The sequence below is a fragment of the Hyposmocoma kahamanoa genome, unplaced genomic scaffold, assembly GCF_003589595.1.
Source record: "Hyposmocoma kahamanoa isolate Upper Pololo Valley unplaced genomic scaffold, ASM358959v1 190, whole genome shotgun sequence".
Classification (NCBI taxonomy): Eukaryota; Metazoa; Arthropoda; class Insecta; order Lepidoptera; family Cosmopterigidae; genus Hyposmocoma; species Hyposmocoma kahamanoa.
In genome coordinates, this window is record NW_020653718.1 from 4,147,692 (window position 1) to 4,169,639 (window position 21,948).

The following is a 21,948-nucleotide window of genomic DNA, read 5'->3' on the forward strand; positions in this document are numbered from 1 at the left end:
AAAAAAAATGAATGTCAAAAGGCGAATCGGACCGCTAAGGTCGTAGTCGGTATACAATACAATATGGACTTAATGAATACGAACAGTACGTTTCCTTTTCCAATAGCTCGGTTATTAATAAGCTTCGAAACGCAAATATTTTGTTGTGGGTGTTTTTTATTGTTGTGTTACAAAATGTGTTTTTGTATAAAACGAGTATGGCCATTTATAACTATGTTAATTACAAGCCGCGAGGTACATCAAAACGGAGTTAAATTGACATATCGTCTGTGAACTAGCAACCGGTACTATTTCAAATTTTCTAAAGATTTCACTTTTTAATACCATTTTATACTATTTCATACTCCGCAGCGTTGCAAGAAATTCCGACTCAGATACATTTGGCCCCAGAATCGACTTTATTCAACTTGTACTAACTTCTAACCATATGCTATATAAATGACGCAAACAATTCTTTTCTTCACCTGTAAAATTGTCAAAACTGAGATAGTACCGGTTGTCAGTTGACAGTCGATATAACTTTTGACTCAACAAACACTTTGTAAGTGACTAAAACGCTTACCGCCAAAAGCAAAGAGAAATAAGAAAAAAATTCCTAATATTTATCGAGTTCTTAGGTTTTAGCGATTGTTTCACATAGAAAATGAAACAATTTTTTCCGGTTCTAAAGCGGGTATTTACATATATTTGTTTTTTCAAACAAGCCAACTGCCAGCCGCGACCACGTTGGTTTGTTTAAAAACAAATATACGCGATTTAAAGCAATATAACACCGGTTTCTTGTTGGTTTTTGTCATTGACTCGACAAGCACAATTATCGGTATTATCCCACTTCTGGCCACGGGTCCTATAATAGCACGCGAGTGTCATACATAGTAGGTACTACTTATATACTTGTTTTAATTTATTTTGAGAGAGTAGCAAAGCATTAATATATTAAACATTGAATTATCTTTTACTATTTACACTAAATATATTTAGTTGAGGCACTGACAATGTTACAGTTATTATGGTTACCAAATAAACTATTTTTCTTTCTTTCTTTCTTTCTTTCTTTCCTTCTTTCTTTCTTTCTTTCTATTCGCCGAGGAGCAAACAAAAGATTCACTGGGACATCTCTTTGTTCGGATAGTATACAAATCATAATTAGTATTGTAAAAAACTCGAGTCCGCGAGTCCCTCGACTCAATTTTGCACGGCTCGGTGGCCTAAACCAGAATCATCAGTGGCCCAAACACGAACTTTCGCCTAAACTCGAGCCATAAACCTAACTCGAGTTTTTAGCAAAACTAAAACAACCGAAGAAAAAAACTTCCTTTCCATAACAACATCTGTGGGACCAACTCTAGATGCGTTATTGCCTTAACTTAGATATCTTTGAATAGCTCTGTAGTTAATGCCGTTTCAGTCCGGATACGTGGTGATTGGAAAGGACCGAGTTGATGGAGCTGGTCGGGGATGGGTTTTACTGGCTGTATAAGCCACTTGTAAACTAAACAACGTGACTGACATGGATAGTTTAACGTCTGATAATGCTTTGTTTCTCCGAAACATGTGAAAATGTTGTTGTGTGTAGGTTGTTTACCACCTAGATAAAATGAAAGCGAATATCTTAATGTATTGGCGTACCTGGAAAACGCTGTAACCATGTACTCAACCTTAAAAATTGTAATCGTTGGTGACGTTAATTTAAATTCATGTGGTTCTCGTGTTAAATTACAGTTTAAGCAGTTCACTGAATTCTGTAGACTGAATCAGTATAATAAACAGTTATGGATGCATTCGGCAATAGTTTAAATTGCCTACCCCATACACCGGAGGTTGCAAATACTTTATGTAGCACGATATTTGGTTTAATTAAAAATGAATTTGATAATATATTTAAATCGAGAACATTAACTTTCCATGGAGAGACTAAATTCAACGACTGGGCAACAGTAGGTATTCATAAGAGTCGGTCTCGTTTGTATGAGCTATATGCCATGAAAACTTATAATACTAATTCCAATTTCATAGAATATGTTAGAATTTATTCAAAAATATTTAAAAAAGTATGTGTAGCTGCTAAGGTTAAATTTCACAGCGACAAAATTAGACAATCGATAAATAAATCTAAAACTACTTGGAGCATAATAAATAAAGAGTCAGGCAGGATTAAACAACACGATAGAGATATAGTTTTAGTTTAGTTGGACGTGAGATGCGAGGGTGTCGTGGTACGGGAGGCTGTGACGGGTGCACTTGTACCGGCGGACGCATATCACCCGCCGCTTGAGGCGACAGAGCGCTTGCCGCGTGAGACGTGTAGCGCCTGCCACATCCGGCCAAAAAGTTTGTACTAAGTTTGGCAAATCAGATCTTTCAGGACAGTACCGCGATATTTCCATTGAAAAACATGTACCTTGAAAAGAGACTATTTTCTTCCCAGAGCTTCATTATCCACCGCGGTACACACATTGTAAAAAAAGTTAATTAATTTTTTTATCTTAAAAAAATATAATGTTTTAGGACTGGACTTCAACCGCCAAGTGTACAAATATTACAGAAGCAAAAATATCTTAAAAATATTTAAATATTTAATGGACGAAGCATGTCATATGCTTAGAATAATAACGCATAGAATGATAGTTTCATATCAAACGAACTGTCACAAGTGAGGCAAAAATCAAATTCATGTAGGCTAGTTTTAGTAGTATGTTAATTTTCGGTTTTAGTGAATATTTACATAAAAATACAAGTTGAAACGCGTTACTTCCTTGTGGAATGTGATGTTAGTATCTATTTTATGTTTGTCTGACGTATTTTTACACTCATTTACCGCACATTTCGTCATTTTTAGCTAAAATTCTTGATCTGTTCGCGGTGCAAGTTGACCTTGAGCACTGAAGGCCCGCCCGCTCGTGTAGGCCCTTTTGGCGCGCTTCAATTTGCCTCACTTAGCGTGTGCGGACTAGGTTTCTATGCGTTATTATTCTAAGGTCATATGTATATTCGATTAGGTGAATATGGTACCCGGCAAGCCCTGCGAAATTTTGTCAAATTGAAATTATGTCACGTAAATTACAGACGCAAATGTGATTTTATTGACGATGATGATAAGATGGTAACAGAGCCAAAATCCACGTTTGCCATTTTTCGCTGTCTTTCATTCTGATTCCCGGCTCTTAAATTAGTTCCACCGCAAATTGAAGTCGGGGTCTCCCCATCTAGACCCGACAGTGCTCGCCGCTGAGCCACCAAGATCGTTACATAATGTATAATATTATTGTAAACAAAGACTTCGACAAGCGTTGAACAAAACCATTAAAAGATATCGAATACTCTTTTTAACCCGCTGGTTAACAATGGTGAGCAAAAACAACGTACGACATAGTACGAGGTACAATTATTGTTATAATGAGAGGTATAAAGTGCGCGGGCGCACGAGACCGCACGCGGTTTGCGCGGATTGCGCGCGGGCGCCCTTTTCCTGAAGGCTAGTGAGGTTTGTATTAACGATGTCACATCAGCGTAGTGTAAACTCTTCGGAAACGAGTTCCATATTTGGCCTCATTGTGGTGAAATCCATACTGTAAATCCATACGTAGAAGAGACCCGTGCTTTGCAGCGGGAAATACATACATAAATGAGATAGGTAGTATAATCGAAAATTGCTAAAAATGTTTATTGATTTCGAGAAGTATTTGAAGTATAAAAAGGGTATTGTTTTTCGAAACTTTATAAACCTACATACCGTATTCATACAGCTATAGTTAATTTATGTACATAATATAAAATTGCTTAGCTAATTGTATACTTAGGATCGGATATACGCTGTAATTTATAAACTATAAAATGACCACGTTCAAGCGATACGTCATCGTCATCGCCATCGTTCGCGGGAATTCACATGCGCGCGCGCCGGTCACCAAGCTAAAAAATTGCCAAGGTTACTAACCGTTCTGGTTTTTTTATACGCCTGGTCTACTACACATAGATATAACTGTTGCTAGTTAACTATGAAGTCGGAAATGTTTGCGAGGAAGCTTCTCTAGTGAACAGACAGTGATGCAACTTTGTTTTGTCTTCTATTCAATTCATAGATGATACAAGCTTTTGTATACATATATGTATACGTAAGATACACATATGTATACGTAAGATACACTTACAACTAAAGTAGAGGAAATGTTTTATTTTACAAGTATTTTATGGTTTTAGAGTGGTTACTCGAAAAATATTGAATTTTTAATAGGGTTTCATTGTACCCGTTGTCACCGGTCACAGATAAAATGTGAAAGATAAATGATCTGATGTCCAAGCCAGACGTTATTGGAGGGACTAACGCAGCGAGGCTTCCCTAACTCGGTCACGTGGAGAAAACGGGAGAGGGTATGGTCGATGAACATGGGTTAGATTTCAAAACTCGTGACACTGTTTTGAGTAGGTATGTACTTTTACGATATTACCACCCTTCACCACGAAACACGAAGTAGTATGCTTCTATTTTGGCGAATTTCGCCAACAAACTTTACTAGTGAACAAGTTCAAATCACATACTGAAAACGTAAAACACAAATGAGTGAGTAAATGAAATGTAACAAAGTACTTGTGTAGGATCACATAGGGTTTATTTCGGGCCAAATTCGCGGGAATATTTGTTCGTACGCCTTTTCGTAGCTGTTATTACGATTACGCTTGGCTTGCGGTGTGTTGATGCATTCTGGATTTAGGTAATCAAGGCCACTGTATAACGGGTGACAGATCGTTTCAGGAAAGCGTGTATGATCCCTACTGAAATCATTCTTTACGCTTCGTGATGAAACGAGCGAATCAAAGAGACTTTTTTTTTAATAGATAAACGAATGGTTTTTATGGTTTGGTTTGCTTTAGTTGGACTGCTGTTGGTAAGCGGCATATGCCGTGAACGCTTTTATACTAACTACAAATAAGATGAAACGAGAAGGAAGAATTGAAAAAAATGTTTATTCAACCTTCCAGCGGTCGCGCGCGGTCTCAGAAACTGCAGTGACATAATTTTAGTAATTTTACAAAAACTATAAACAATAGACGGTTACGCGACCGTGATATCCTCGAGGGGGTAAGGTACTTCCCCTGAGCAGTCCTGTGACATTCGTCCCAGGCGTACATGTGTCTTTATTTGTGTTCGCGGACTCAAATTCCGCGCAACCCGTGTTCCAGAAAAACTCATGGTATGAAATTTAAACTTGGGTGAGTTTACATGTTATTTATATTACTTATAATATTTACATGATTTTACGCTACGTTTATTTTGGGTGTAATTTGCGGTTGTCTATGTGTGTGTCCATGGCACCCGCGATACAGGGTTTCCCTAGTGCTCCTATGAGCGTGTACACAATGTAAACAATACAAACGAAAATAAACTAAACGACAATGATTCTTGGAGTAGTTTCAAGACAGCTAAATGACACGGCCTAAACAGCAATTGAAAGGCGAACGTCAGTACAGTGCATCCATTACGACGGCAACGGCTCTTCACTATCTGCCTATTGGCGTGTACAGAATTCCGGAGTAAAGGAAACAAGGTCGCTGCAAGCCGCGGCTGATATAGCGAGTTTAGATTGTGCGTGGGAAATGTTCAATGTTTATAAACTTGAATAAATGCAGGACACAAGACATATCTGTAGGTAGTACTGACCAGAATTGAGGAAATTTCTTTAACTAAACTAAATAATTATGTGGACATTCCCTTCTATACATCCCTGGATGTCTCGGAACTTTATTAAAATAAGTAATTTTTTTCTGTTATATCAAGTGGCGGGACGAACAAGTCGTGCGCCTGATGGTAAACGACACGCCTGTTAATAACAGTTGCAGTGCCACTCACAGTTTTGAAGCGCAAAGATCTGAGGTGCACTGCCCCTGCGCCCATCACCCTGTGCCATTAAGTTGAAAAGTCCCGAGTAATTTGTAATTGTATGAAATGTCACCAGCACCCTTATTAATAATTTAGCCATTTAATAAACATACGTGAAACAACCTATATTTTGAAATGTTTAGAAAATGAACAGTAAAAAACGCATTGATGACGAAATGGGTATATTATATTATGGGTATATATTAAGAAAACGTTCATAATTTAGGAAAATTAATTCCCTCAATTCCGGTCACTGACAGGTGCACGTCTAGGGGCAATCCATTTTCGTTGTTATCAACGTAAATACTATTGCATATGTTAACGAATTTTACACCGCATTATTATTCTTATCTCTGTATAACTCGTTTGAGCTACATCTATTTCATAACTCGAACGGATTACATAAGTTTCCATGAATCACTACGAATCGTCATCTAGTCAGCCGGTCATAGAATTTTTTGTACTGAATTTTAAGTGGAATTCCTTTCGTCACGCCGAGAAACTTATAGACTAAAGGCCCATTTAGATGGGGAGAGTTTCTCGCACGCTTCGAGACGAAAACTCGTAGGCGATTCTCGTAAGCAATAATCGCCATAAGATTATCGTATCATAATGTTTACATTCAGGCAAGAACTAAAATCTCGCCTACGATTATGTCATACGAGACTCGTAAGCAACTTAATCGCCTCCTCGACTGTTTACACGGAGAAATATGTAGTAAGGAGATTCTTGCTTACGAGTTTTCGACTTGTCTAAACACGATCTCGTATGACATTTTTTCAAGTTCATACGATTATCGTACAAATCGGGTCGAACCGTTTTGAGTGCGAGAATTGCCATTCGAGTTCAGTGATTACTGCGGTATTGACTATGGATATATCGAAATGACGCAAAAATCATTCAAATTTGGAACTGCTGATCATATTAACTTCATTGCACTGTATAGAAATATAATTTTGATTTATCATTTTTTTTTAAATTATATAACTACTGACACAAACAAAACTGACAATTATGATAAATTTATAGGGCCAGTGAGTGCGTGTGTGAGTGCGTGAGTGACTGAGTGAGTGAGTGAGTGCGTGCGTGCGTGCGTGCGCGCGGGCGTGCGTACGTGCGTGCGTGAGTGGTGAGTGAGTGAGTGAGTGATGAGTGAGTGAGTGAGGGGTGAGTGAGTCAGTGAGTGGTAAGTGAGTGAGTGTGTGAGTGGTTAGTGAGTGAGTGAGTTGTGAGTGAGTGGGTGAGTGAGTGAGTGAGTGAGTGGTGAGTGAGTAAGTGAGTGAGTAGTGAGTGAGTGAGTGAGTAGGGAGTGAGTGGGGAGTTAGTAAGGAGTGTTTATTGAAAAGTACATTTACTTGAAAAGTCGTGTCGGCCATCTTGGATTTAGAAATAAATGCTATGTTCGTAATGAGCACCCCCAAATACCTCAAAAACGATACCCAACTTGCCATTATTTGAAAAGTGCGGGCACGACTTTTCATCCTGGATTTAGAAAGGAGTGCCATATTCGTTACGAGAGCACCCTAAATACTATATTGCCCACGCTATATTCGACCACAGAGGCACTCACTCACTCACCGTTATTTGAAATTTTTTTTTCGCTCTTGTTCCATTAATTCTTGTCTTAGAAAAGCAGTGATAATCAAAACACCCTCGCGCGCTGCACTCGTGGTAGAAACGGCTGGCACAGAAACTCGAAATACGATTTTTGCTTTCGAGTTCTGTTTACACGGAGACGTTATATTGAAAGGCGAGGAGATTATCGCTCACGTGGACGGTCGATAATCGCAAATGTTTAGACGAGGAAAGTTTTTTTATATTCTTTCGATAATCGTATGTTCGAGACGAGAAACTCTCTCCATCTAAATGGGCCTTAATTATCTTACGAGACAAATTACGTGCGATAATTAAAATGTCTTATTCGATTCCATCAATCGTTTCCAGCAAATATAGCGGTTTGAATGTCTTTAGGTACACGCTAGCAGTGGTTGTGTTGTTATGAATCATACTTGTTTGTTTATTAGCACAATTGACTACGAGCGCAAAAATACATTATACTCGTAGGTAAATATGCATGTTTAAGCGACCATAACGTGTAACATTGATAGTCTGAAGAATTGAAATGATTCTCATAGTCACATCTAAATGCATGTAATAGAAGCCTGGCCTCAGTAGCGTACCTTGAGGTACACCTAAGGCGTTATATTAATCCGCTTGTATTTAATATGCCTAAATCCATCTTCTGTGAATCCATTTGCAATGGTAATTAACATTAAAGTTTCTAAATTACAAAAACGATTATTACATATAGAGAAACGGGTAATACTGCGGTATCTAGCCGACCGAGAAATGTGCCAGTATATCTCTACCCGCACGCGGGTTGATAACCTTTTCATTATTCAAGCGAGATAATAAAAATATCACTAGTTTTTCAACGGGTATACGTATCTAATTATGGATGCCTACAATATTAGGTGGAATATTGTATTTTGAAGAATCTACCTGTTCTCCTTTACGCTTTTTTAGTATGTTTTGTAATTAATGGGGTATGTATAACGCAATATTAAAATCTATCCAGATGCAAATGCGGACATAATTAATGATCAAAACTTATACAAACCAATATTATATATACGTTCCACTGTTGGAAACGGGCCTCCTCTAAAGAGATGTTTTAAACCATAGTCCACCACACTCGCTGGCCCAATTCAGGTTGGCGAATACCCACGTTTTTAAAAGTTTGTGATCCGTCTCTGACGTGCGTGTCTTCGGAAAGTTACTGCTACTAAACATTAAACATTCACTATTGTACACAAGATCGAATCGTAGATCTCTAAAAGCTGTTCAATGGAGTAGCCCAGTGGGGCTACTATCGCCTCTAACCAATATAGGTACAACGCACAAATGATAGTTTTCATTCATATTTATTCCAAAAATGTTCAGGCGATGTTTCAAACTTAAATAATTTTTAAACAGTAAATCATGAAGAGGACAAAATATTTCTGATTTTATAACACTGAAAATCAAGACCCATGATGTATATGCTTTTTAAAGTACATACATTAAGACTTCCTGAAAATAAATATCTATGAATAAACCAACCTTGTTAACACCTATTATATTATAGAAGTAGCCACGGTCGTGACACAATCGAAAAACTAAATGCAGTAATGTATTAAGTAGTCCACTGAAAATCGACGTCACAGACTTCACTGGGCTGAGACATTAGCTGAGTAGATTGTTTTACATACGCCACAGCCTAGTTACATATGTTACATATGACATTTTTCAAATTGACTGTTTTAAAATTTGATTACGTGTGCTTCGTAGCTTTTTTTTGTTTTACTTTTGCTTTGTCTTATTTTTATTTCATTCTGTATATTTTTGTGTTGTGGCGTAGTAATAAATGAATCCTATTCTACTCTAAGTCAACACAACTTTGAACCGTTTTTAAGTATCATAAGGTTGAATTTTAATTTTGGGTGTACAACTTTTATTTGTTTGTGTTAAAAAAATTTTCGCCGTAAAATCCACGTGCGTTAAAACTCGAGCTTTATTAAGCTACGTCCACATTATAACTTCCTGTTTTAAGTGACGTCTATACATAGGTAACTCCGAGTTGACTTAATATGTAAATACATAATATAAAAGGTCACTGCGGGTTGCACGTGTTTCGGTGGTCTCCGACAAGTTCAAATGATAAATCATTATGATTTTGATAGCAACACATCGCCGGAAAACCGGCTTTTGTATTGCAAGTTATATGATAAATATGTTTTTGACGCTTTGGAATTCCACGAAGCAGAGTAGTAAACAGTTTAAAATAATATTTTATTTTAATAATATTTTAATTATAACTTTTTATTTTAAAAAAACCAACTTCAAAAGTTTTCTTAGCGGCTTTTTTATTTGAATTACATCTATCTGTCAAGTTTTATTGAAATTCGAATCTGGATTCATCCCCTAGTTTGTCACCTTTAGAGGTGTAATATTTTTTCAAATTTAAATGGGACCAATAAAGAGGTACCCTCTTTTCAACAAAAAAAATCATCAAAATCGGTCCACTAATGACCGGATTAATCCCGTTACATAAAAAAAAACAGGGTAGAATTGAAATTTCTTCTCCTTTTTTGAAGTCGGTTAAAAATACTGTAGATCGTAAATCGTCGCAATCCTAACAAGTTCTAGAGAGTGTTAATACCCTTCTCTAAAGTGAATTGTGGTCTACCGCCGCACCCATTCTATAACGAGGAACGGATTGCGGGTGGAGGTGCAGGTGTACTCACCGAAGCGCCCTGCTGGCGGGCTGCTCGACGATCCTGACGAAAGGCCCGCCCTGCACAGGCGCCGGCCGCGCCATGACCTCCTCTAGCACCGCGCCGCCCGCGTCTCCCGCGAGCACCACGCCGCCGTACGACGGGTCCGCCTGCTCGATGGCTTCCACTGCACAAACACGTCTTTATCAGTACAATATTTTAGTATGCCCAACATCTCTGACAAGACATGCGAAACCTCCAACAAGTGCCGAAGTTTTCTAGTTGTCAATATCTCAATATGTTTACAAGTAAGGCAAGGGTAGAGATCGCTCAGTTGAAACTTTGCAAGCTAATTAACAGTTTTGTATCCATTTCAGACAGAAAAGAAAAAAGTGTCATACATTGAAATATGTGATATTTTTTGTAATTTAATGTTGTTTTATTTATGTAACGCGATAGATGTATTTTTATTATGTATATTCTGTACGTTCGTGCTTAATTACCTTATATTAATATCTTTAAATGTTAGTGGCGTGAATTTACCCTAGTTATTGACTACTTGAAGGGCATCGCGAAGTGGCACTCGATGTCCTCGGTCGTTGATTCGTACAACCGTAGGTGTTTTATCCTCAATTTGTAATCTTTTGTACATAACTTAGCTAATTTTATAGTTATTGAACATCTATTATATTGCGATATAAGTTGTTTGTACTCTCAAAAATAAATAGTCATTTACACCCTATAAAAGTACGTCTCTAAAGAAAGTACGTTACTGTTTGTAGGATCCCAGTGTTCTTTTTTCTATCAAATGATGTATAAAATATTTATGGATCGACTGGGAAACCTCAAAATGGGTAGCTACCAGTAGGGCGAGCATGACAATGCGCTACTTTATAGATAAAGTTATTATATCATCAATTGGATTATTATATCAATCGGAATCTTGTTATAGAAGCGTATACATAGCCCCTTAAATGAATGCGTGACTTTGTGAAGACGACTATCAAGAACAGCTAGTTTATTTTTATTCCTCGTATTAATGTTATGTCTGTCACTATTCTTCATAAAGAGATTACTATTCCTCTTAACATAAATTACATTTTCATAAATGTACTGTGACGCTAGTGTAAGAATATAAATTTCCTTAAACTTATCTCTCAAAGATACTCTGGGGTCCAGATTGTAAATTGCCCTAACCGCACGTTTCTACAGGACAAAGATTCTATTAATATCGGCGGCATTACCCCAAAGCAAAATGCCGTATGTCATTAGACTGTGAAAGTAGCTGAAGTAAACCAATCTAGCGGTTTCGACGTCTGAAAGTTTCCGTATTTCTTTAATCGCGTACACTGCAGAGCTGAGCCGTTTTGATAACTTACTTATATGGGGACCCCATTGCAATTTAGCATCTAACGTTATACCTAGAAATACAACTGTATCCACAAAATTCAATTTTTCGTTTCTAACTACAATGTTTGTAACCGTCTCTCTAACATTGCGTAAGTAAATTTCACCAATCCCTCCATGAGGCTAAATAAGTCATTAATATAAACTAAAAACAAAAATCGATCGGAAACAAAATCGAGTTATATGGACGCCTCGCCACTGATACAGAGAGACCTGGGGGTCTACTCTCCGTCGTATCTCCGTCGGACATCCGTCCGAAGCAATTACTGTCAAATAAGTACTATTCGACAAAATTAAAAGACAAGTATCCAGTATGAAGCTTCATTCGCATCACGAGTCTTTTCATTTGGTCAAGCATTATTTGGCAGTAATTGTTCGAATAAGATCGAATGACCCCCTGATGCGAGTGGAGGAGGCAAAAGAGGTTCGTCAGGAGCGTAGCAAGTGGACGTTAATGGTCTCTGCCTACCCCAGTGGGAGACTGGCGTGATGGTATATACGAATGAAATTTAAATTTCATAAATTAATTTCAATGACGTTGGAAATATTCACGCCCTTATTGTGTATACAATAACCTATTCAATTCATTATTGTTCAATAAGTGATTTAACAGGTGTGGGAACAACTCAGGACATTGTGTTTTAACATTGTGACATTCATTCAAGAATTGTCGGTAACGACAGATAAAATTATAGACAGTGCCGTGCTGACCTTTTACGTATTCAACTCACAGAAATCTAAATAGTGCCTATTCATTTAGATGTCTGTAATTCAACTCCATAAAGAACCTACACTTAATATGTTTCTTTATATACAGAGTGTAACATCAAAAATTATTATTTCGTTTGGCTGGAGATCGCGGTTAAAATAAGTACTGCTAAAAAATTATTTTTCAGTTTGTACATGTGGTCAAGAGCACAAGAAATCAGACCCTACGTAATTTGCATTAAAAACTGTCCAAAGTGTCAAGCTTAGTGTTGCCAACTAGACTAAAGCAAATCTCGGTTTAAAAGTGGCTAGGTGTCGCAAAAACTGTATTTCCACGCTGAAAAATTCACTCTCACCTTACGTATAAGGTTCATTTAATTAACAAGAACTTTGTAGTCATAGCGCAGAGAAATGAATGAATAAATTATATAATCTTTTAGAGAATAGACCAATACATCTCATAAAAACGTATCACATTAAGTATAATCGCACCCTTCATGGAAGAATGGCAAAAGTGAAGTTTCGTCAAAAATGTTTATTGCTTCTTTGGACACAGAATAAACCCACATCCTCTCCAATTCTTGTAACTCAACGACAATGTTACTCGACAGAGTTACTAGAATTGAAGAGGATGTGGGTTATATTTTTCTGTATCTAATGGAGCAATAGACTTTTTTGACGTAACTTCACTTACGCCATTCTTCCATGAGAGATGTGATATCACATTGATTGTTAAAAGATGAAAACGAATTAAATAGGCGCCAAAAAAGTGGCGAAATAGAAATAAAATGTCTCATATAATGTCAAAATGTCACTCAAGTCTAGTGACAAAGTCACTAAGTTAGCAACACTGGACGTGCTCTTGACTATGCAAAATTTCCTATTAACCTCGCCTATTTTGTATAAGAAAACTATCCCTAAAGTTGTTTAATATAACAACGCGAATGTTCTGCACAAGTCGTCCTATTATACATTATACGAACAAAACCCAATGTAAGACCGCGATTGAATCTAGCTACAGTTCAAAATATGCAAACCCGAAAATTCTTTGCGCTCTCCTAATATGATCGAAGGTTGCGCTGATTAATTTGCCTAATGTTCTAACTATCATGACGTTATGACGTCAGCGTTAGTTAGTGAGGGGCGTAATATGTTCTCACCTTGTGGCTACACCATATTTTTACGTAACGCTTACTGTGCGATACACATTTGCGGTGAACCTTAGTTGCAACTGTGATTCACAATTTAGTTAGCTCCTTGTGAAAGAGTTGCGTCCAGAGAAAACTGCAAACGAACCTACTTTTGCCGCTAAGCAGAAATGTGATACTCATAAAAAAAGAACGCGTAATAGTTTACTTAGCAAATGTTAGTTCTATAATAATTCAGGTTATTTCGTGAACTTATGACAATAAAAAAATAAATAATACATCAGGGCTTTATTCAAACAACATAAACCACAAACAATTATAGAAAAGAACATAATATTGAAAAAAATTAATAGGAAATGTAATAATGTGCATCAAGTACGTTGCTGCATGGCCTGGATATTCTGCCAAACCCGACACGAAGTTAAATAGACAATCGATAATTACCCTATCGATTTCTATAGAAAGGCACAAACATCATGAATGATTGCAATATTAAGTAATATAACAAATTATTGATGAACCACGAAACCAATAAAAAAGACCTTGATGCGATAATTATGCAAAAAATATATAAGTACGTCTAATAACTAGTATAATGACAGCGTACACAAAAAACCAATATACTCCTTGGAAAGAAGATAATTATGCAGGAAAATGTTGAACGATTTCTTGTTACTTTGGAATATGATTGATATTTCGTCAATGTCAATCATGTCACATTTTTTTACGAATTACCAAGTCTTTCAATTCCCTGATTAATTAACACGAGTGAAGAGAGATAAATCGTCACAGCTTTTCAAACGGAAACGATGAATAAAAACAACTGCTCATCCCTTAATGATTTCTAACGTTCAGTAGTGACTGAGTGTTGGGTGTAGTAGAAAAACCCGTGAGAATTGGGAGAATGCTGGATAAATGAGAGCTTCGCGCAGTATTTGCGATTAACAGTGTTAGTAACTGAGCGTTGTGTGAAAGATGATGTAGGGACCAGTAGGGCTAGCACGACAAGGTGTGACTTGCGCGAGAGCGACATAAAGAGCGAGATAGCATTATCCCGCGCTGTATGTCGCTCTCGCGCTAATCGCGCCCTGTCGTACTTAGCCCTTCAGGATAGAAAAGGAAATGCGTATAGAGCGATGCTAAGTGAGGACAAGTACACCTCCACGGATATATACTATCTCGATCGGATTGGAGAGACCCTTAAAAAGGCCAGGTTAAATGCACCAATTTCTTCTTTGCCATGAATAAACGCGCTGGTATGACGAGACTGATGCGAGTGGTGGTGGCAAAAGAGGTTTGTTAGAAGTGAAACAAGTGGAAGTTCATGGTTTCTATCTAACCTTGTGGAAGGGATGCGTGACGGTATGTACGTACTTACTGATTATTGTGCTAAGGTTTTTGCAAAACAAAACACGAACTTACGAACATCACTAAAGTTCAGGGGGGCGTCTGCTTCACCGTCGTTCTGGTCTAGCACACCGGGGGACAGACCGCCATCTGTAAATAAATCACTCATGCAGTATACGGAATGTATTTCATTAATAATATCACAGAAGGTAGATGCCATATTATTTTAAGTTAAAAATACTAACACGTTAATGGCGATAGTTTTTTAATGTGATGTAACATAATTAGTACCTCATATTAATTACGTTGGTGATTAATAAGTTGATAAATTAGTACAATGTTTATAACAAAATCGATCTAACTTTCAGTTCATATATTGTCGTCGTCAACCTATTATGTTCCACTGCTGGGCACGAGTTTTCTCAAAAGGGAGAATGAGACCCTTGTTCGATGTGCAGGTTTCATCGCGATGTTTTCCTACACGGTCAACGAGAGGTTTTGCAACTGAATGCTCACAAAGTCACAGGTATATGCTGCCACAGGGATTCGAACCGTCTAACTCTCAATTCAGAAGCAACCGTTCTCCCGCTAGGCTACCACTGCTCATTCGAATAATTATATCAATAAATTACGCTAATTTAAATGGAACTATTGAATTACATCGTAGCATTTATGTAAAACCAACCCCTCTCAAATGCAAAGAACCTATGAAATGTTATAAAGCTTTTCTTTTTAATCAAAGAACTCTGATAAATTCAAGTTACATTTTAAGTTTCATTCCAAATTTCGGTGATGAATGGGCGTTAAAGTAATAATAATAATAATAATAATAATATTTATTCAAAGAAAGAAAGAAACAGTAACAAGTTTATAACAAAGACAGAAAAACTTAAATAACATTGTTTCAAACTTATAGGTTGCTATTTTCCCTGACTCTCAAAATAGGGTGAACCTGTGACATGAGAGCCAGTATTCAAAGTCAAACAACTAAGTGTACAAGACGAATTTAAAACAAAAATTTCTAAAAGTTTTGGTTCTTTTTAAGTATACGTAAAAATCTGTTTTTTGGGCAAATGTGTAAAATAGTAATATAAAATTTTGCGAAAATGCATGAAAAATGAACCCAACTACATAAATAAATCATTTTTGATAAAAATTGGCATAACGACCTTCCTTCTCTGAAGTATCGAACGTCGGAGTTTAGAGGTAGGCACTAAAACTCTGAGATGGGATTCGAGATCAAAAATGTGAACAAACAACTGTCAATGTCAAAATGACGTCTCCTAGCTCTTAGAACATTTTTTTCAGGTTCGTTAATTAACAAGATATTGCGAGCTTGATATTACGAGTAAAAGTCATTGTGGGGTCCCCCCCACACAAAAGCCCTTGTGGGTTACATACAATACTACATTACGAATACGAGTGCACTCAACAACAAACATGCGTGCTGCAAAGTGCAACAAAATGTAAAAAAATATGATGGCGGAAGCAAAATGTCGTAGTCACTAATTATTAGTCAGAAACTCAAGATTTTAACTATTCTGGTCACATTAGAGCCCAATGGCTGAAGTCTCATAATATGGCGGATTTATTAAGCCGACTATATCTGCCTGTATAATAATATGTATGTAGTTCAACATAATCGTTATAGTTAATTATTTCAATGAGGTGCAATAGTTGAACTGAAAATCAATTAGAGTCGTAATTTTCCGGTAATTTCAAATTCATTAAAAACAAATTATTATGATTCAAAAGATACTGGCCGTATTTCCACGCATTTTGCACACTGAATTCCACATTGTGAACCGCCTTATCTAAATAGCATAGAGTTCACTTTTAATCTCAAGTGCACCTAACGGTTAAACAAGCAATTGATAAAGGGGATGTTAGGGATTAAAAGAAAACAAATGTACTTAAAGTGAGGTAGCAAGTGGTCAACCACATAGCAACTTTTAAATTCACTCATACAATCGTATTATTTTTAGTTCCTGCTAACCGCTAACTCCTTCGACCCCTATTTATTACACTTATTAACCCCAACGTACGTACTACTCCTTGGATACCGTGACGTACAATAATAAAATTCACGATAGGAGTTTATCGTGAATTTTATTATTTCCCAAATAGAAACCATAGTAAAAGTTTCAATGTTTCTTTATTATATTATCTATATTATATTTCCTTAACTCCGGCCAAACACTTCACAAAGACGCTATATTTATAAATTAGTACAATGGCTAGAACAAGATCCTAGAAGGTTAAAATCCGGTTTAAATAGCTATCGTGTCATCTACACGAGAAAGTTGGATTCCAGCCAAACAAAGATAAATCATTGACAGCCGTGCGAAATGGATCGTCTGAGTTAAAGGTGCCTGATGACAACGTGTATTATATTATAGAATATTGTAGTTATTTTCCCAAACAAATCGGTTCTGCTCGTTCGTCGTAAGAAGATTAAAAAGTAGACCAAATTGTAGCTTTCGGGAAACCCAACAGTGTATTCCATTTCCTTGTCATTAAAGTTGTTTGGGTTCAAGATAAGTAAAGTTTTATTAAATTATTTCGAAACACTGCATATTAAATAACATTTTTCAAGCTCGATCGATTATGATGTTATAAGAAGTCCGATAATATTGAAGGTACGGTTATGCAACCCACAGACGTCACAGACAGACGGCTCGATGGGCGCAACCCGAACGGTTTCTTTGACGTCATCGTGTCTGTTAAACATTCTTTTACAAACGTAACGGGTTTGTCTTCGAAAATATCAATTCGCCAGTTTTAAAACATGGTTTTCCTTCCTGTAGTCAATAATACAAAATCCCCATAAACAATTGTTGCGTCATAGTACAACCATCGTGCATCGGTACGCCTACAATCTGATGTTTGTGTAAACGTTTCGGAAAAATAAAAGCCTAGACAGGTACTATACAATAAATGTACACACTTGTAGATTTATAGTGGCTAGTTAAATATTATGCATGAAGAGTTTACAAATTCAAACACAAAAATTTACTTGAAACCGTGATTTGGTTGGCTAGACCTCCTAGAGGCGCAAAAAAAAAATCGCTGTATTGTCATAATGATATAATTAATTATACATGTTTACCATATGAATGCAATAAATATATTGAGTATAGACTTAGTACTATATCGAAGTGGTAGGTGGGGGAATTTTTACGTATTTAGTGTATTAAGACCTTTCGTACATACAGTCATGAATGAAGGGGACATTTGTCATAGGCAGCACGAAAGTAGCGTGACTCAACCTTAAATATAACCTAACATAATGTATGCTTTCGTACGAATGGATCTATTTTAAGGGAAAGGGTTCAATGTTATATCCCTTTTGAATAATAAGTTAGGTCACAGGAAACTTGTCTCCCCTTTTATGTTGCTAGGGGCCTGATTTTGTTTGGGTTGCCGTGTTTTTGCAACTTACGTACTGCATTACGTGTACTCATGTAACTTTGCCGAATAGATATAAATTTTATGGCACAATAGTATGTTATTAAATTAGTGATGAAAAAGACTCAGTCTTTTAAGGCCTTTTAAAAAACCTCGACTAATTGTCAACGCCTTACGACTAGTCTACTCTTTTAACCCTCAAGTCTTAAGTCATAAGACTAAAACTGAAGATTGATTCGAGTCGAAGGCTTTTAACCCTAGGAAGCTTAAAAGACTTATAGGTCTAAAAAGACTAAAACGACTGGCGCCTCATAGCCTCGGGAGTCGCGAGTCATGAGCCGTATGGCGTGATTTTATTTCTACCCGCAAGTTATTTATTTTACGTTTTTTTTAAGTAAATAAACGTGATTATTTACTAAATACTACTTATGTCCTAAAGTCCTTTTCAAATAACTCGAGTCGTTTAAGTCTTACAAGTCGTTTAAATCTTTTGAATCTTTTAGTATAACGACTGAGTCTTATTAATAAAACCTCGAACCCTCAGTCTTCATTTTAGAGTCGACTCCTGTAAAATGGAGTCGAGTCATTATAAAACGCCTTAAAAGACTGAGTCTCTGATAACTATATTAAACGCGACCAAATGTACTCATATTAAGTTTATACAAAAAATATCAGTTTTAGTCAACAGAATGCAAGATTTTGATGTTCTAATAGAGAGCAAGTTAAGGTTTTCTGCACACAATGTATGAAGACATAGAAGAATAAGTCAAGGAGTCATGGAAGATAGGGTTCGTAAAGCGTAATAATTATTAGTTTTTTCGATATAATATATATAAAACGCACACACTCATAACCACACGCATAAACAACTATAAATTACATCCAAATTATTTCTGCCGGCCCGGGAATCGAACCCGAGATCTCTGCGTGGCAGTCCAGCATGGGAACCGTTCGGCCACAGAGGCAGTTTGCAGACGCGATATTTCTAATATGTAACTCTATTTTGGAATCTAATTCAAGTATCAATTTCATGTAATTACGGTATAATGCGCACATGCTACATTTCATAATTATCATCTACATTCCGACTTCAGCCGCTGCTCGGTATAGGGCCTTCCGTAGTTTGTGCCATTCTCCATGATCTTGCGCTAGTCTCATCCACCAACGGCCAGCAATTTTGCACAACGTAGCACGTTTCTGTTAGCCACCCTTCTTTTAAAGCTTTTTTACCAGGGATATTTATTTTCTTTTATAATGATCATGATAATTATCATGCTGATTCATAGATTTATCTCTATAATTATTGGATAAAACTGACAGTCAGAAAACCAAAATAAACCCGAAGAAGAATGTTTGGGAAAACGATTTGGTTTGTAACTTTTTGAGATTGACATTTGACACGTTTCGATACGTGTTTCATACAAAAACACATGTAAAGACATTGCTAGCGGTAGCATTTTGTTATTCCAAGTGATAATGATCACTTTTAACACTGCTTTATTCCACCTGTCATCCATTTCAAGTTATACCCAGGCAAACTTTTGACCGTAACGTTTCTCTACAAAGTTTTTCATACCTACTCAGTCGACACGTTCTGAATAATATTTCAGATTGACGACACCCACGTTGTTAGATAAATTCTGTTTCCGTATCTCGTACTAATAATGTGAATCATGAGAACTTTCGACGCCGACGTTAACTCAGACGAAGTTGACACATTTCACAACTCGTATAATTAATTGACATAAAAGAAAAAGCCTTTTATATAGGTTTTTCTTTACATCCATGTCAAATTGTTTTTATTTCCATTACATTTACCTAGACGCTATCTTAATATAATACGTATATACAACGAAATGTGGGGAATCGCTTTTAAAAACTGAACAAGATTATATGATTTATTATTCAGTTACGGTATACTACATGCAAGACACAATCGTTACGAACGATATGCAAACAAAGGTTCTTGTTTTGCGATCGGTTTTAGAGCGATGTTCTGAAAGTAATTTGCACCCCTACTACAGCGTCTACAACAGATAATACATGTACGTGGAAATACCTAGTATCTATAAATTAATAAAGATTTATATTTGAATGCTTATTGATGAGATTTAATAACTGAACTAACTATGCATAACTCTGTGATAATGATAATGTGACCAGCTAATTATTTCAAGAACGACGTCGCATCTTTTGCATTATAATGAATTAATGACAAGTAGATCGTCATTGTTAATTTAGTTTAGGCTGTACTTCTACAAATACCCAAAAAAACGAATTTTAACAATCCAGTTTCTTAACTGCTGTCAATTATGCAAATATAATAGGTACTTGGAAGGACATAATTTTTTCAAAGTATAAAAGAAAGAAATGCGGAATTACAATAAAAATATAACATACAACATCATTTAATTCGATAGGTAACAGATATTAGTATGTACAGAGTCAAGAGCACGTCAAGCTTTACACTTTAGACTTAAATCCTACTCTATGCCGCTTACGATAAGAACGGTCCAAAGTGTCAAGCTTGATGTGCTCTTGACTGTACAAAAAACTGTTACTTCAAAGAAACAACCAACGACGGTCATACCGCATTCTTGTTTCGTCTTTGACACTTTCCGTGGACGCTAATAATATTATACGGCCAAGGTCGCTTTGATTGCCTCCTCAATTTTTTAAAGTCTTTTTTAAAGAGGCGAGAGATAATATTGTTTACTTTGATCTCGCTCATAGGTGTGACAGTTCTTATTTTAAAATATACGCTAACCAATATTACAGGTCCTACTTTGTATGTAGTATCGTTTATTCCTCAGAGCAACAATGCTTACTGAACTAAGCTGTCAACGCGGCCACCTCCAAGTATTTTTTTCCCTCCTCTAAGCTAAGCTCGTCCGTACAGATCTGTCATGCTTTTGTCGATATAAAAGGAAAAAATGTAAACGGTATGATTTGTTAAATTATTGTAGTAATTTCATTTTGTATACGGTATATAATTTCATTTTGAAAGACATCGCGTACTTCGTAGAGACATAGATCTATTTCAAAAGTGAGACAGGCGATTTCACCTTCGATTAAAACTATAGGTAAACAAAACATATTCCAAACAGAGGTTAGTGTGATTCTGATATAGGTACGCGGTCGAGGTCAGTAGCTGACCGCGGCCCACGTCACGATAACACTTTAACAGTACTAATATCCAAGTATCCAAAGCCTTACTATGATTTATAAATACAAAACCCCTGAAAACATCCCGCTTTCTTTACCAGATCTCCTGAAAAATCGAGATAGTTATCCAATTTTATATTATTTCGTAAGAAGCACAATCGAAGACATTTAATTCTTGTAATGGAATACAAGAAAGAGTCTCTCAGTCTTGGCTGTATGGTGCATTAATGCCTTTGCCTTTTCCAATGGAAAAAACAGTACCAAAAAAAAGAATATTAATCGTCAGTTTCTGGTTTATTGCGTAGTATCTAATAAAAATCAAATGTATATTATTAGACTAACTGTAGAATACTTTATGTGATTGCCTATTAAAATAACTCATTAAAAATGCATTATACTTTATATTAGTAGTATTTAACATAGCTACAGTATGGTACAGGGTCAAGAGCACGTCAAGCTTGACACTTAAGATTTAAATCCAACTCTATGCTGCTTACGATAAGAACGGTCCAAAGTACAAAGTGTCAAGCTTGACGTGCTCTTAACTGTAAATCTTGCATAAACTTTACTTGGCTGTACTTTGGCACAAATTATGGAAGAACAACCAGTAAGGTAAATTAGTTAAGCAAAA

General features: G+C 36.5%; 1 protein-coding gene across 5 annotated transcripts in view; it reads right to left on the reverse strand.

Annotated features, from left to right (window-relative positions):
• LOC113226395 (transcription factor p65) overlaps positions 1–21,948 on the reverse strand; it is a 56,629-nt gene that overhangs the window by 27,946 nt on the left and 6,735 nt on the right. For 4 of the 5 annotated variants that reach the window (XM_026459007.1, XM_026459006.1, XM_026459008.1 and 1 more), the window contains 2 exons: positions 14,820–14,894; positions 10,165–10,321 (listed from right to left, as the gene is read on the reverse strand). In XM_026459007.1, the coding sequence (XP_026314792.1) occupies positions 10,165–10,321; positions 14,820–14,894 (232 nt within the window). Of the gene's footprint in view, positions 1–10,164; positions 10,322–14,819; positions 14,895–21,948 lie in introns of those variants that run through there. The other variant, XM_026459010.1, reaches the window with a different exon arrangement.